The sequence below is a fragment of the Nelusetta ayraudi genome, unplaced genomic scaffold (genome assembly GCF_046127955.1).
Source record: "Nelusetta ayraudi isolate G7.1 ecotype Tasmania unplaced genomic scaffold, CSIRO-AGI_Nayr_v1 ptg000042l, whole genome shotgun sequence".
Lineage (NCBI taxonomy): Eukaryota > Metazoa > Chordata > Actinopteri > Tetraodontiformes > Monacanthidae > Nelusetta > Nelusetta ayraudi.
This window is the reverse complement of record NW_027466092.1, coordinates 12000201-12016563: the sequence shown is the minus strand read 5'-3', so window position 1 is coordinate 12016563 and position 16363 is coordinate 12000201. Positions and strand designations below refer to the sequence as shown.

The 16363-nt window shown below is 43.7% G+C and overlaps 2 protein-coding genes across 4 annotated transcripts in view; both read left to right on the top strand.

The window, feature by feature from the left end:
• Positions 1-8781, top strand: part of rab11fip3 (RAB11 family interacting protein 3 (class II)) — a 31175-nt gene extending 22394 nt beyond the window's left edge. For 2 of the 3 annotated variants that reach the window (XM_076034457.1, XM_076034459.1), the window contains 9 exons: positions 1235-1372; positions 2509-2544; positions 2690-2783; positions 2859-3103; positions 3913-3994; positions 4121-4258; positions 4411-4566; positions 5038-5178; positions 5274-8781. In XM_076034457.1, the coding sequence (XP_075890572.1) occupies positions 1235-1372; positions 2509-2544; positions 2690-2783; positions 2859-3103; positions 3913-3994; positions 4121-4258; positions 4411-4566; positions 5038-5178; positions 5274-5387 (1144 nt within the window). In that variant the 3' untranslated portion in view covers positions 5388-8781. The remainder of the gene's footprint in view (positions 1-1234; positions 1373-2508; positions 2545-2689; positions 2784-2858; positions 3104-3912; positions 3995-4120; positions 4259-4410; positions 4567-5037; positions 5179-5273) is intronic. The other variant, XM_076034458.1, reaches the window with a different exon arrangement.
• Positions 8782-9362: 581 nt separating this feature from the next.
• Positions 9363-16074, top strand: telo2 (TEL2, telomere maintenance 2, homolog (S. cerevisiae)). Its single transcript, XM_076034462.1, has 20 exons — positions 9363-9902; positions 10022-10299; positions 10415-10483; positions 10762-10909; positions 10995-11097; positions 11193-11261; positions 11356-11497; positions 11590-11726; positions 11821-11912; positions 12387-12485; positions 12574-12662; positions 12761-12852; positions 12981-13097; positions 13191-13262; positions 13358-13528; positions 13616-13707; positions 13796-13895; positions 14013-14077; positions 14824-14939; positions 15519-16074. Exons 1-20 carry the CDS (start codon positions 9562-9564, stop codon positions 15626-15628), a joined length of 2502 nt encoding a protein of 833 aa, XP_075890577.1. The 5' UTR covers positions 9363-9561; the 3' UTR covers positions 15629-16074.
• The last annotated feature ends 289 nt before the right edge of the window (positions 16075-16363 follow it).

Genomic DNA, 16363 nt, shown 5'->3' with positions numbered 1-16363 from the left:
TTAATCACATGTCTACAGTAGTACAGACATGCATAGACATTTATCTGGTCAAAGTTTCATGATTTTTATCCTAAAATCAACGCTGATTAAGAAAAGCTCGGTGACGTCAAACATCCTTTTCCATATTTTTGGATAAGAATAAAAATGTTTTTATTGAGGCAAAGTTCTGCAGGACAAGCCAGTCAGGGTATTGTGCTTAAAGGTGACAATAGCATGACAGCCAGCACGGGCCTTGGACTAAAGATTCAAAATCTACAGCTCTTCATAGCCGCGTTCAGCAGACTGAGAGCCAAAATCCAATTTTTAGCCCATCCAGATTGAAACTGGATGGCTCTTTTGTCTGAGCAGTCACAGATCACATGAAATCCGACTTTTGCGAAACAGATTGAAATCACCTTCGGGAGATCATTTCAAATGGCATTTGGACAGGTGCGTCTCAGTCTGAACAGCACCAAACACATCGATGGGTTTTGACTGTCCGTGACGTCACTCTACACGACGCAAGACCCAATGCACCAGACCAGGGAGCGCCATTCCAAGTGCAGAGCTGTAACGTCATGGAGCAGACAGAAGAAGTAGAAAACAGCAGTCCCAGGACCGAGGAGGAAACTCATTGGCTAATCAATCTGTGGGGAGATAACTCCATTCAAGCCAAGCTCCAGGGCAGGTATCTCAGCAAGTGCCGCTGTCGCAATGATATGACGTCACACACTACACGCTACGCTGGACGAAGCTTCCGCTCCGATGTCGTTGCTACAGCAACCTGTCAGATGGGCCAATAATGTGGTCCAGTCTGAATAGAGCCAGATCCCATTTGGACACTTGCTAAACACAGTGTGGACAGTCAGTGGACAGACTGGTCAATCCCTAAAAATCGGATTTGAGAAGGAATCTGATTTGAATCACGTTCGCCTGCAGTCTGAACGCAGCTCATTTGTATGCAGAATACAGTACGTTTTCTCACCATGAGATGCTACTGAGCTTGTCACCACATGAACAAGTGAAAAGACAAAACATTTGTTTCCTCAACCCCGAAAAAGAATCTCAACTCACAACGCAGTTTGTCACCGTCACCACCAACACTCGCACACTTTTCCCTTTTAAAATGTTGTTGCATTTCACGAATAACACACCTCCCTTCACTCTGAGGCGTCCAGGCCCCTCCCCTGTCTTGTCTGTCACTACTCACCACTTCCTGCTCCTCTTCCTCCTTTCTGTTCTCTCCTCTCTCCAGTGCACCCGCTCCTCTCCCTGACCGCTTTCAGAGCTTCCTCAGGGAGGAGGCGCTGGACTTTTTCTGTAGCCAGTGTCACAAACAAATAAGTCGTCTCGAGGACCTCTCCACCCGCCTCAATTTCCTAGAGATGACTAGGTAACGCCTCGTCCACAGCCCCTCCACCTCTCCCCTCCTCCCGCTGTGTGCCGTGCTCAGTAGATGCATGCCGTCCCCCGTACCCACCGGGATGTGCAGCAGCAGCGTGTTGTGTTTTTATGTGTGTCCTAAGTCGTACTTGTAACACATTATGCACACGCATTAGCGCTCTCGTGCGTGGATCACCTTTCAACTCATCTTCCTCAGCGCTTCTTTCCAATGTCTTCTCATCCCTTTGCCCTTCGTCGTGGTTGCAGTGTGGCAGTTCCTACCATTGACTAATACATAAAACATATTTATTACATTTCACTGGCTGTCATGCATTACGTATGTGGTGGTTGAAAGTTTCTTCCCACCTCACCGACTTGACTGTGATTTGCCGCTCCATACATGATAAACGTTTCTCATCAAAATAAAAGCTTGTGAGGCTCATTGTGCACGAAGCGTGATTTCACAGGTAAGTGGTTTGTGTGTTTGGCCGTGATTTAGTGTCTCCATGCCATTATCGTCACGCTTCATTTGGTTTTCGAACCGGCTGCTGGTAGTTGTGTGAAGCTTTGAAGGACCTGCTTTCATTGGGACAGAGGAGCTGATCCAGGATCACTGACCAACAAACAAGAACAGAAACTTACCAATTCAAAAATCCTATTTAAGCTTCAGAAAGCTAATGATAATTCTTCTTCTTCTACTACTTCTTCCCATTCTTCTTCTCCTCCTCCTCCTTCTTCCCCTTCTTCTCCTTCTCCTTCTCCTCCTCCTCCTCCTCCTCCTCCTCCCCTCCCCCCCTCCTACTTCCTCTTCTTCTTATTATTATCATCACGATTACTATTACTGGCTTACTTTGAAGTTTGCTGTAATTCTGACCAGAAATAAAAGGATCCTGGGTGAGCTGTTGTCACACATGATTAGAGGACGTGTTTGGATTTAACTGCTGTGTTGTGTGAACTTTTAGCGTGAACAGAATTTATTTGTTTTTTGTTTTTTTTGTTTTTTTTGAAACAACACCTCGTCAGTGGGGCCTCCTGTGCCGGCTGACAGGCGCTCGGGGACAAATGTTCACAGATAGTGTCTCCTTCCTCTATCCGTCCACTCTTCCTGACCAGTTTTCCTGTTGTTTTGTCCTCCCCTCCATCCAGCGCTGGCAAGAGGCTGTCCAGCAAGAAAGTAGCAAGGTAAGCAAAAAAAACAAAAAAAACTAGCTCAGAAAAAGTGGCAGTTCAATGGCAGCGGCTCGACAAGGTCTGGAACTGTTCTCCAGAGGAGACAGAGTAGACTGCAGGGACAAGTGATTCAAAGCCTTCCTCTCTGCCCGTGCAGACATCTCCTCCAGAACAACTCCATGACGCTGGACACCATGAGCGACTTGACCCGGGACATCATGGAGCTCGCCAACAATGACATCACAGACAAGGTCAGGCCTCGCTTTCCCGAAGACGCAGCTGATCCGCCTTTACTGTAAATCACAACCTCTTTTGTTCTCCCCCAGGTGCTCCTCCTGGAGCGCCGGGTTGCCGAACTGGAAAAAGAGTCTGAGTCTTCTGTGGAGCAGCACGCACGGCTCCGCCAGGAGAACCTGCAGCTGGTGCACCGGGCCAACGCCTTGGACGAGCAGCTGAAGGAGCAGGAGCTGTGCGCCGACGAGCAGATGCAGCTGGAGAGCCGTCGGCAGAAGGACGCCATGGTCAAGATGGAGAGGGAGAGAGGCCTGGAGGTGGAGAACCTGCAGGCCAGGTGAGCAGCGTGCGCTCTGGCTCATCGCTGAACGATTGTTACGCTTTCCGATTGGATTTTCCAAAAACGTCTGTTGTTGCGACTTCACCCTCAAAGCAGGAAAATGTTTCTGTTCTTTCCTGGAAAAGAAATGGTGGATGAAACCATTTACTCACCAAAATTCACGTGAGATTGCCTTGTAATGAAGGCCCAATACTGCCCCACTGTGGTTTGAGAATACCACAACCTGTCTGCAAAGTCTTCGCAAAGAACAATGAATGGACTAGGGATGCAAATTATCAATTAATTCATTAATGTTAGTTGATTGCCCTTATCGATCAACAAACAATTCATTTATAAGTAGCGATTTTTCCTGAGAACCTAAATTTCACAAGGAAAAATGTGTTAACACATATTTAACCCTTAAATAATGTTGAGGGTCCAATGTGAGCCATTTTTACATTAGAGAACAGTAACAACACCTTAAACACCCTTTGACTTCAGTTGACTTGTAATGGGTCACATTTCAACTTTTTTTAAAAAAGTTTAAAAGTAACTTGTTCTAGGTATATTATGACCATCACAATCTCTACAGGTGAATAGCTCTTTCCTGCCATTACACTGTTATAAGGATATTAACTACCCGTGTAAAAAATGTTCAATTAATTGGGACTAATTTAATTTAATCAATTTAATTCTGAATCGACAATTAATCAATAACCGATTCATTGTTAACATCCCTAGAATGGACGGATGCAAATCCCTGCATTGTGGCTGAGTTTTATCTGCTCTGTGTGCATGTATCAGAAGGTTTTTTTTCTGTTCCTCAGGTTGCAGCAGCTGGATGAGGAGAACAGTGAGCTGAGGTCGTGTGTTCCTTGTCTGCGAGCAAACATAGAACGATTAGAGGAGGTGAGGCCAATGAAGTGGGACTTTTCTGGGGTTTTATTTGCCCACCTGGTGGACTCACTGGATTATTAGAAAGTGCAAACCCTCCTCATGCTCCCCTATTTTTTTTTTTTTTTTGTTATTCTCCAGGAGAAGAGGAAACTGCAGGATGAAACGGAGGCCATGTCAGACCGGCTGAGCGACGAGAGCGAGTCCCGTAAGAAGATGGCCGACAAGCTGAGCCATGAGCGCCACCAGAACCAGAAGGAGAAGGAGGCCACACAAGAGGTGAGGCTGCCAGTCGCTGTGCAGAGTACACTGGAAGCTTTGCAGAGATGTGAAATATTACTACACATGCAGTAGTGGGAAGACTTGCTCACATGATCACGAGAATCCAGTTTATCAGGCTTCTCTGACTTGTTTTTTTTTCTGTGGCTTAGCTTATCGAAGACCTGCGGAAACAGCTGGAGCACCTGCAGCTGTACAAGCTGGAGGCTGAAGCAAAAAGAGGACGCACGCCTGGCGCAGGCCTGCAGGAATATCAGACTCGCACCCGGGAGGCCGAACTGGAGCAGGAGATAAAACGGCTCAAGCAGGTAGAACACAGAATCTGAGAATTGCTGTTTTTTTTGTTCTTGTTATTACCACTTTTATTCCATCAGATTTTTCTTGCACCTCATGTCTACAGCAGTTGCTGATCTGCTCTGGCTTTCGCGGTCTTTGCACTGACGTCAAAGCTCAAATAAGAAAAACACAAGATAAAGTGAAACACCTGCAAACAAGGATTAACATCAGAGTCTTTTCCCATATGGAATTTCTTGATAAGAAAAATATTTGCTGATGTGATGCCGACATCGTTGATTGCAATTTGTTATTTATTTATTTCTTGATAGTCGGAACTAAAATGACAACAAGGCAAAAATTAAAAACAATAATAAATAGTTTTACATTTTTGCACAGTATGCTTTCTTACTAAGAGATGCTGCTAAATGTTGAACACTGGTCCTTTAAATATAAGAACGGCCTGAACACTGATGTTAAATTTCTCCCGTGATGCCTTCCTGCAGGACAACCGCAGCCTGAAGGATCAGAATGATGAGTTGAACGGGCAGATCATCAACCTGAGCATCCAGGGAGCGAAGAACCTGATGTCGGCTTCCTTCTCCGACTCCCTGGCAGCCGAGATCAACTCAGTATCTCGCACAGAGGCATGTCTGAAAACGATCCTAATTCTGATCGTCATAGTTTAGCCTTCACCTTTAATTGCCGTATTTTCAACTGAGATGTCCCTCTGTGTTTGCAGTTGATGGAGGCTGTACACAAACAGGAGGAGATCAACTACCGGCTCCAGGACTACATCGACAAAATCATCGTGGCCATCATGGAGTGCAACCCCTCCATCCTGGAGGTGAAGTAGACAGCCTGCGGCCGCACACAGTCTGTTCTCTGGCTGTTGGAAAATACTGAAGACTCTGCCCAAAGAAAATGTAAAAAGAATTAAGACATTAGATCACTGGTTGGACGACAGCAAGACACTAAACTTTATGAACTCCCCGCCAACCCTGAAAAGAGAAGAATCGCAGATCCACAAGAAGCCCCCTGACCAAGCATCTTTTCATTGGATATCCCTTGTATGTGTATGTGTGCGTGCGTGCGTGCGTGCGTGTGTGTATGGGTATGTGTATGCTTGTGTGTGTGTGTGTGTGTGTGTGTTAACCCCCCGAAGCTTGGGTTCTGGTGACTTCCATGTTATTTGATCAGAGGTACCTTCCTCCTTTAGAAAGTCCTCAAAAATAGAAAAGAAGTGATTGTTTGGTTGAGCTCCAAAACACGATCAGACACATTTACACTACCGAAAAGGCCTTAAGTGGAAGGTTATCTTTAAAAAAAAAACAACAACCCATCAACAGTTCGTCGCTAACATACCTCAGGAGCTCTCTCCTTCTGAACCAGGCTGAATCGGCCTCGTATTGGTCAGACGATCGCATGAAGCCTGGCGCAGCAGAGCAGAGCAGCATTTCCCTCTCGTTGAATCGTCATGTAGTTTGTTTACCAGCTTGCTGTGCTGCCTATCTCTGTAAATGACCGTGTGACAACATGTCTTCCCATTGAACCCAAGTGAGGGACGTTTCTGAGCGGGAAGATCAGAAATGGCCGGAGGGGTTTTTTGTTTTCTTTTGTTTTTTGTTTTCTCTGTGTGAGTGTGGTTTATTATTTGTCCTCATTTACCTGGGAATAATTTGGGGATGACAATGAAGGAAGTGTTTGGTGTGTTATTTGCCTCATTTTTTCGACATGAAGAAACAGGGTCCTGGAGCTCAGGTGGGCTGGAAAACTGCAAAATATTCGACATCTTAGGTGCAGCAAAAGTAGAGCCGGTTATTTCCCGCTTTGTAATAACAGGATGAAGAGAAACTAAATTGCGATTTTACTGTAGTGTTGTTCCCTTTTGGTTCCTCCTGCCCACCTGATCCCAGTGTTGCCCACACTGACTGAAAATGAAGGCAAGCGATCTCTCTCTTTTCTGTTGTTGTTGATGTTGAAAATGACGACAAAGTTGTGAATAATCAAACTGTTGTACTTTGCACTAATTTTTTTTTTTTGGTATGTTATTTTGTTGTTGAAAAGATTTATTTTGAAGGGATCAAACTATAACTGAACATTTCAGGGCCTGTATGGGGACGACGGTGTGCAGCTTGTGTAGTAACTGACAGTAGCAGCTGGGGGGGCTGCAATCCAACACTTGAAAAAGAATGCGTCACGCAATTCATTTTGAATTCCATACTGAATTTAAAATATTAATGAATAATGCATAAAATAAGCAATTTGAAGCCACGTCTTAAGTCTTTAATTCACATACTATATCGCTTTATTCCTTTTAGAGGTTTTTTTTCCTTGATCTACAAACTGTTTTACATTTCTTCAAAACCTGATCTGCAGATGATGATGATTTGGAAATTGGTGAAGGGCAGGTTAAAAGAACCATCTTCATTTCCTGTACTGGATCGACTTTTCTCCCAGAGAGGTTGGAACTGATTCTTCACAGATTGACATTCATCACACCACACTTTCTCACCGAACAACTGGACAAAAACTTTTCACTTCAGCCACCAGATGTCTTGATGGACTTATTTGTCCAGACAGCATGACGTTCTGCACCCTTGTGGTCAAAAAAAAAAAAAGTTCCTGTTCTTTCTCACCCTGTTCACCACTGCTCTGCACCTGCCACTCCACTGTAAAAATGGCCTTGGATGTAAATGACTTGTACATGTAAAAGTTTTTTCTACACTCATTCTAGATTCTAGGTATTTTTATAGTCGGGAAGAAAAGTGTTTCTTCTTCTTGTCTTACGCTGAGAGACAGCCGCCTGTACTCTTCTCTAGCATGTAGCGTGTACAGCACCTGATGATGGTTTTGGTTTCTTTTTTTCTAGTTTGAAATAACATGCTGATATTTATTCTTCATTTGTCACAGAGGACAACTCACTTAGATCTGCTGAAAATATCTCATCACTTTTGAATCTGAGAGAGGTTAGATGAGCTTGGTTCGAAATGTCAACAGATGTGAAGGAGTTTCTTGTACTACGGTCCGTTTTTCTTTTTTTCTTTTTTTTTTTCCGGTGCTGGGTTGGGAGTTACTTCATGGGACTTTACCCCCGCTAAAAGGCCGACTGTGGCCGGCTCGGAATGACCATTTGTCAAGGTCGACACATTCCCATAACGATGATGTTGCTCTGACCCCTACAGGCTTCTCTAAAATATGGCAGAGTCTGCAGTTTCTGCTGTTGTCTTCCCAGATGGAGTCAGGACATGCATGAAATCACCTACTTTTTTTATTGTACAGTGCAAAATTCCAATAATTTTGACGGACAAATCACATTGTTGAGAGAGTTGCAGGATGTGACACCTTTATGACAGACACACACATACACACAGACAGCCATACTTCCAACAGGTTTAACATTTCCCTGAAGTTCTAAGTAATTTTCAATGGGCTCACACCTAATCAGCAAAGGTTTAACAGACTTCATTTCTCCCTCTGCTTTGTACTGACGTGTCTGTGTTTGATGGCTACCTTGGAGGGTCGACAGGAACAGAACAAGTCGACAGTGACACTGCAGAGTTTACAGAGTTATTCCTTTTAGGGCAGAGCTCAAGGTGATTGCACTTTATCCACGTTCAAATTTCTGCTCTCAAAATGACCAAAGACAGATGTGAGAGCTTCAACTGTTTAATCAATCGGAATCATCGTCGCCATAAATCAACCAACTGTGAATTTGCCCTGGAAGGAGAACAAAACTGGGCCACTAGTCGAAACACTGTGCCTCTGTCTCACACTTGGCCTCCTTCCCAACCTGATGATGATGATTATGAGCCCTGGGGGAAAGCACTGACCACATGACTCAGTTTGTTAAATGATGAAATCTAAACTGTAAATATGATTTGTGATCTCCCCTCCTCCCCCCTGTCTTTCATGGTCTCACACTCACTTCTGGTGTCTGGAGAAAGTTTGCTCAAGGCACAAACGTCACTACTGTAGTAGTGCATGGCTTGCCATTATGTGACATGGGAAGATTGAAAAAAATAAAATAAGAAAATATTGTAGAAAAGAGTTTAAATTTATTCCTATTTTCAAAGATAAATGTATAAATTATAACAGTATTGGTTACAGCTGTATTTTATTTTGAAGACCCCCAAATGATCTAATCCTAACTGTTATCGGGGGAATTATACTTTCAGTCGTTGTAAAAAGAGATCAATTTAAAGGTAAGCAGTGAATCTAAGAGTAGAAAAATAAATGGATTATAAAATTACTCTGAGATTGGTTGTTTGTTTTTTTTTCTCTCTGCATGTTTCCTTGTGGTCTCAGTTTGCATGTTCTGCACTTATCCAGAATTGTTATGGTTGTTTTTTGCATTATAGGACATTGTGTAAATTTCACTGCACTTTGAGTTGACCAAGTGCTGAGAGTGCACACGTCACGGCTATAAGTGTACATTTAGTCCTTAAAAAAAAAAAACTAGCAAAAAACTAGTATTTCAGATATTTTCTAAATTACTTTTTCAAAAACAAAAACAATAGCAAGACTTACATACATCCTCTTCTGCACTTTTACATTAGCTGCAATAGTCCCTCAAATTCATAGTTCCCACTTAACCGTGACCTAATAATTACAATGTCGTTATCAAGACCGAAAATGCATTTTCCCGCTTCTGCTACAAGTTTAAATTGTCGGTTAAACTTTGTCCAGAATCATATACACTATGTTTATTCAAATCTATTTGAAGACTGATGTTGTTTAGAAGTTTTCAAAGCATTACAAAAACCGTAGGTATCTTGAACACAACACGCGGACTATCCCCGGAACCATTTCCTCAGCACTTGGCCTTCCCACGGACATATTTTGATGGAGCACCGTGCGCACCATTTAAGTGACTCGTGTGGACCTTCTCGTGAAGGCATTCACGAAATGACAGATATTTCTAATCTGTAAAAAGTAAATATATGGCGGTCACGCCTCAATTGTAACTCCGTCCCATTGCTGTAAGGTAATGTTTTTAAGAAGTAAAACAAGCTAGTTACGTTACAGAGATGGAACCAAACACGCCGAGTTCGGAGGTTCGTCTGGCCGTAGCTCAGTGTTACCGCAGCCTCACTGCATCCACAGACAGCGACGAAGGTATCACCGCACTGCAAACTTTCCACTCCTACCTGGATGAAGGACCAAACAGCAGGACCACTGTGGTCCAGCGCGAGGAGTTCAGGAGAGCTCACTTCACTCGGACTCTTCAGTTCCTGGTCAGCAACATCCAGGCCGACTGGTTGCGCCGCCTCTCAGTAGCCCGGCGCGTTGAACTATGGGACGGCCTCTTTCTCAAGGGCCCTGCGGAGCAGACGCTGCTGGTGTTGATGCAGGGAATAGGAGACCTAAGGTGGGCGGGGTTGATCAAGCTATACATATATATATTTTTTATTATTTTATTATTAATTCATTTCTGTAAGTATGTATTTTCACTTTGCTAAATACCAATTACCTTTGTTTCTTCAACAGCCCGAGTAAAAATCTGGACCACTTAGTCGGCATCACTGAGAGGTTCCTCCAGACTGGTCGCCTTGCCGACCTCCTGTGGTTCTACTGTCAGCAGACGGGTCCTTGTGACTCCCCCCAGCTCAGAGAGACTCTAATTGGTCGCATTGTGGGACTGCCAGACCTCACAGCAAACAAGTTGCATCTAAACAACAAAGCTCTTTTTTCCCCTCAGCAGTATTACCTACTACTTGCCACAGAGATGCTCACTGCCCTGGAGCGCACCTGCCAAGCTCTGAAAGGCAAATTAACAGCCGTTTAAACTCTTGTCAGTGTTTACCACTTTCACATTAGAGGTTTAGAATTGGGACATTACACTTTTTTTTCTCCTTTCTGTTTTCCCGAATTTGTTGACAGATGGAATGGACTGCTCCTTGACTTTCCTGGCTCAGGTACTTGGCAAAGTGTGCATCCAGGGCCACAGTGGTGAGTTCCGAGCTTGTTTCTTTAAATGTCATATTTAAAAATTAGTTACTAAATTGCAGTGCATGTGATGTTAAAGGTTTTATAGGCAAAACATACTGCACATCCTAAACTATTTTTCTTCCTATTTGCTTGTTTGTTTTTTCTGTTTTATTTTGGCTTCTGAAGTCTTAAAGTGCATACTTTGACATTATTGGCTACATTGACATTAACAACGTTTGAATATTTTTTTCCTGTAATGTCTGTAATGTAAAGCATTGTTTTACTCTTCCTGTGCACAGGCTTAGTTCTGGGAGTGATGACTCCTCGGCTGTCGGCGCGCAGCCGCACAGACATGGTGTGGCAGAGAGTTTGCCGGAAGCTTCTTGAGGACGTTCCACAGCGCTGCATGGAGAGCGTTATCACCGGTCTGGTGCAGGCTGTCAGCGGGTAAAGAAGCCGTAAAACAAAGTGTTTGTGGTTTATTTTCAGATACAGCACTTTTCTGTCTCTGTTTAACAGCCTGTTTTTGTAGGCCTGACGTTTTGGGTCAGATCATTGGGAATTTGGTCTTGACAAATAAAAAGACTCAGTTTGTCATAGCCCATAAGCTGCTGTTACTACAATACAAATATGAGGTATGCAGATGAGCTGAACACTGACATGAATCATCATAAATGAGCGTTTTGTGGAGAAAAAAAGTTGACACCAAGCAAAACATTACTCTCCACAGACTCGGGTCCTGAGAATTATTCTGGGTTACCTCGCAGCAGACCGGGAACGACGGCCGCTGCTGGTTCAGGCAGGTTTAGCACAGTGGCGAGCAGTAAAATAACAACATATTATGCATTTTTGGAGATTTTCACCCTTGTGTGTGTTTGTGTGTGTGTTGTCAGGTGTTACGGTCTTTGTCCCAGGCCTGGGCTAACCCCAGTGCAGTGAAGCACACTCCTCTGGAGCAGCAGCTGTATGTCAGCAAAGCGCTGCTGCTGAGTGTGAATCTGCTGGACGACTCTGAGCTACAGCAGCTGCAGTCAGGTACAAAAAAAGCAGCAACAACAACAACAACAACAGTGATGTGTTAGCAGATGAAAAGCGCTCCTTTGACGGCTGTGGCCCTCTTTTCCTAGAGTTGCTGCAGTGCATGCTGGGTGGCATGCAGAGCCACCTGGACAGCAGTGTGGTGCGCATCAGACAGATGGGCATGGTGGTGGGAGAGTGTCTCAGCTCCCGCATGAATATCAACGGAAACAAGCTGAAGTTTGAGGTAATATTAAAGTGTTTTCTTCTCCCGTTTATGATTCTTGACTGACATGATTCTGTGATGGTTATCTTTGATTTGTCATCCTGCTGTGTTGCAGTATGATCAAGACGAGGAAACGCAGGAACTCCTCTCACTGATGACACCATGTGCTGAGGATGAGCCGGAGACTGATTCTGTGTCTGTAAATGGGTATGTTTTATTTTCCCTTTACATTACACAAATGATCACACCACAAAACAATCAAATCTTCATGTATTGATTGTCTAATCCTCTCTGCCCACAACCTATTTTGCGAAAGGGATCAATATCTCTCTACATGCAGCTGCACTATTGATATCAGAATTTACCTGCAGATGCAGGTACAGTGCAGGTGCAATATATGCTATTTATTTGGGTTATGTTCTATTTAGTGTGGCAGAGCCTTTCTAACAGGCACATGAGCAGTTTTTGTGTGTTTATAAATGGAACAGAATCAGGTTCTTAAATAGCACCTATAAAAATGCCCAGTAGCTCAGCCTTGTCTGATTAATTGGCTCTTAATGAAGTAATGAAGTTTAATGCAGTGATAAAGTAAATGCAGTTCTTCTGTATAATTCCTAACAACGATGAGCACTGCATTCCAGCCATTGGTTTTGCTCTAAAAAATATCTTATTCACCTCTAGGACCGACTCTTTGGAAGAGACTGATCTAAGATCTCCTTCTTCTCAAGATAATTTATCTCATGATAAACCAGAAGGTCAGCCAGACTCGGACCTGGACAGGTAAGTCAGGTCATCATTAGACAGTAATGACTGAATTCAAACTTTATTTGTGGTGTTTGATGTGTTCTGTTGCCTTTGTGTGTCTCAGCGATGATGAACTCACTCCATACGACATGTCAGGAGATCAGGAGATGAGCAGCGCCTCCCCACCGCGCTACCTACGAGACTGTCTAGAATGTATGGTTCCAATAATCCAAACCTCAACTTTCTCCCGCAATTTAACGCAGCAGTAACTCAGGTTTGATGTTTGCTTGTCTGTCCTCCGACACTTCCAGCTTTAATTTCGTCCGAGGACTCGGTGCGTGTGGAGCTCAGCCTGAGAGCTGCTGAGGATTTGGTGAGAAGGAATGTCTTTGCAGCTAAAGAGGTGAGCAAGACACAAATAGGAGGTGGGCAATTTTTTGGGTATTGACATGAAATAGAGCTTGAATTTTAATTTTGAATCACCAAGATCATTATGTCACTACATTTCACACTGTTATGTTTGTATTTCAGATCAGTGTCCAGCTGACTAAGGTCCTCCTTCACATGGAGGACAAATACAGCATAAAGGGCTTCCTGAGGCTCCGGCAGGCGACCATGGTGGCGATCACCGTCACTGACTGCGTTCCTGTACGATTCTAATTACCTCTATGCATTAAAATTTCACTTTGGTTTTACAAAAGCTAATTTCTCTCTTTTTTTCAAATCTGTATTCCCTGCTAGGTGACTCAGTACTTAACCACAGAGTTTTACTCCTTGAACTACAGCCTCGGCCAGCGGCTGGAAATCCTGGAGGTGAACAACACTCACTGATTGATTTGACTGGTCATCGCTATTTGGATTTGCAGGGAGTGACAATGCTGCTTGTTTCCATGTGTTTGGTGAGTCAGGTCCTTGCTCTGGCGGCGCAGGAGCTCTCCAGGCCCGACACCCAGAAGAAGGCTCCACCCGCTGTCAGTGCGAGTGATGATTTGTCCCCACGCGGCAGCGGCGACAAGCCCGTTGACTGGCGGCAGGAGGTGGAGAGGCGGATTCAAAGCAAGACCAGACGTCTTACAAAGGTAGTGACTGCATTCAGACATATGGGGCTTTTTTCTTTCCTTTTTTTTTCTTATTGCACGTTGATGCTAATTTCTTGCGTGTCGCAGGGCGTCACCAAAGCTTTACCCGAGGCCACGCCGAACCGCTACGCCAGCCTGGCTGGTCACTTCTTCTTTCCTTTGCTCAGGAATTACGATAAGTGAGTCTTTTCAGTACACATAAGCATCAAACCTTTTTTACAGCCAAGTGTGCAACAGTGCTGCTTTACTTAATTCTCTCTCTTTCAGGGCGCAGGTGACCTTCGATCTGCTGGGCAGCGACCATCTTGTCCTGGGCAAGTTGATCCACACGCTGGGCCTCTTCATGCATCTGGCAGCCAATGCACCAGTAAATGAATCTATTTGTCAAGAGATGTGGCAAGATCTTAGTGTCCGGTGTATTATTCTACTTATTGTGAACATGAATTCACCGTTGTTTGATATCTATTTTTTCCTTTCCTCACAGATTGCCACACAGATGGGCTGCGCTTTGCTGGACTTTGTGTGGGCGGTGCGCTACCATGTTGATCAGTAAGTCTGACGTGTGTCTAAATCCCTGGAGTTGTAATTTAAGTAGAGAGTCTGCAGGAAGTGTTTGTTAGTTTTAAATGGGAAAAGGTCACATTGGTCCTTTTAAAAACAAACCAGAATAGTGACTAGTTTCCATGCACCAATCCTCCTTTTACCAGTTTGGATGTGACCGCATGACCCAGATCAGAGTGGACCTTTTATTGGAGGGCAGGATAGAGCCAGCATTAAGGGCAGGATGTGGGAGTCAGGCTTGACCTGTTGTCCCTTAAATAGGAAAAGTTACAACTACACAACCAAGGCTATAGTGTAACCTGTACAGTGTAGACTAGAGTGGAAATCATGGATGTATAAATAGATACTTCCTATCCAGTTATGTCTGGTCCAACTTAAATGTACTGAATTGAATAATAAAAATGAATTATAAGGGTACATTTCAAATGATGATTACAATATTGCAGTAATTAAAACATTAGTAACGGCTGCACTTTCATTTACCAAATTTAGCCTGTCAATGCCTGCACTATGAAATTGACCAGATTTTAGAATGTTTTAGAAATGTAGCCATAGAAATGGCCATAAAAAGCTAAACTAATAAATAAAAAAATATTTCTGATCATCACCGCATTTAATCATCCATCTTCAATGAACTGCATCACATTCCTCCAGCAAAATGTGTTCTTTCCATGATTTATTCTGAATAGTCAGTATAATCTGCATTCTCTTTTTCTGACATCTGTGTGTTTTAGAATGGTGAGACGAAGCGTCCTCTTTGCCGTTTGCTCTGTCTTTATGAGCATGAACAGTCAGAACCTGCTGCTGGACCTCGGTGAACAACTTTTCGAGACCCGAACTTGGCTGGCTGGTAAAAACAGAACAATAAAAATTGATGCGCACGCACGCACGCACGCACGCACGCATGCGCACGCACACACACACACACACACTAGGTGGTGCATAACCGACCACATGTATAATAACTTGTGTCTATATTACTAAAATTAGACTTGCAGTAAAACACATGATTCTTGTAAATGCACAAAGGTCTTTGGCTGCACCTGCATAATGTAAATTTGTTGAGGATGTCCAAACGGAAACACACACACACACACACATCTGCACAGCTGGACGAAGCATTTCTGGGAAGTAGGTGAGGAGCCAGGATGTCCTGTGGTACAAGGGACCGTCCATGACGCCATTGGCTCATCCACAGTTGGACTCACTGTTCCTCTTTGAAGATAAAAGCAGGTTCACATTGGCTGAATGACACAGAGCTGTATGACATTGTGCAAAGGAAACAGTCTCCTCCCACACTAGATTGTTAATTGTGCTGAGGAGAAAAATAAAAGTAGGGTTACTCCATTTGCAAGCGCAGAAATTTGAAACCCAGTCGGTTGTTATTCTACGTTCGGATGAAGCCACTAATGATTTTCTGTGTCCGCAGATGTTGCTGAAGGAGACCCTGACGCAGATTGTCGGAATCTGGCCGTACAAAGTCTGGTGCTGCTGGATAAGAGTCTGAAGAAACAGTTACAGGATCAACAGTCCAGCTGATCATAACCTCGACAATACACCGCACACACCGTGGATGCTCCCTGCCTGAGACTGATGGACATCATGTTGTGGAGATTGGCAGGCGGGGACGCACATTAGTGAACGTCCTCCTCCACAAATATATTATGTTTCTAGACAGAGACAGTGTTTTGTTTAGCTGTATATAATTCCATGATCAGTGCACGAAGCAGCTGAAATATTGACTGAAAAGAAGGCAGAATAAATAATTTTTCCAGCCACCAATAATGTGCGTTGTGAGGATTTCCTTCCAGACGTCTTTCCTGCACTGGCACATCTCTCCCTTCTGAGGGCTGTTTGTTTGCTGAGGACATCCTGTGAATATTCACCTGCATGTGTTCTCAAATAATGGCATTGCTACGAGGGCCTTCCTCTCGTGACACAAACGCACATCTGTATGTTCTCATACAATAAAGTCGTTTTTTTTTTTTTTTTTTTAATATATAGCCTTTTGTGTTGTTTCTATTTATAATGAGGTGACAACCAAGCCATATTTAGCACGACCACGCTTAATTATTTAAGTGCGGGGTGTAAAGGGTTGTAGTGATGGAAAAACAAATGATGTCGCTATCTCATCACTGATTAAGCAGACGAGAATCAGAACTAGAGCAACAGTCAAAATGAAATTCTGCTGAGCTTTGCAAATTGTTGGTTGCAAGTATATAACACACAAAGTCTTTGTCAGACCAGAATTTTACTTGTTTGGTGGTTAAAATG

Excerpts from the sequence above, each read along its gene's own strand:
- telo2 (XM_076034462.1), top strand. The coding sequence starts at position 9,562 with ATGGAACCAAACACGCCGAGTTCGGAGGTTCGTCTGGCCGTAGCTCAG. Across the intron at positions 9,903-10,021 it reads CAGGGAATAGGAGACCTAAG|CCCGAGTAAAAATCTGGACC; the intron begins GTGGGCGGGGTT and ends TTTCTTCAACAG. Across the intron at positions 11,498-11,589 it reads GCTACAGCAGCTGCAGTCAG|AGTTGCTGCAGTGCATGCTG; the intron begins GTACAAAAAAAG and ends CTCTTTTCCTAG.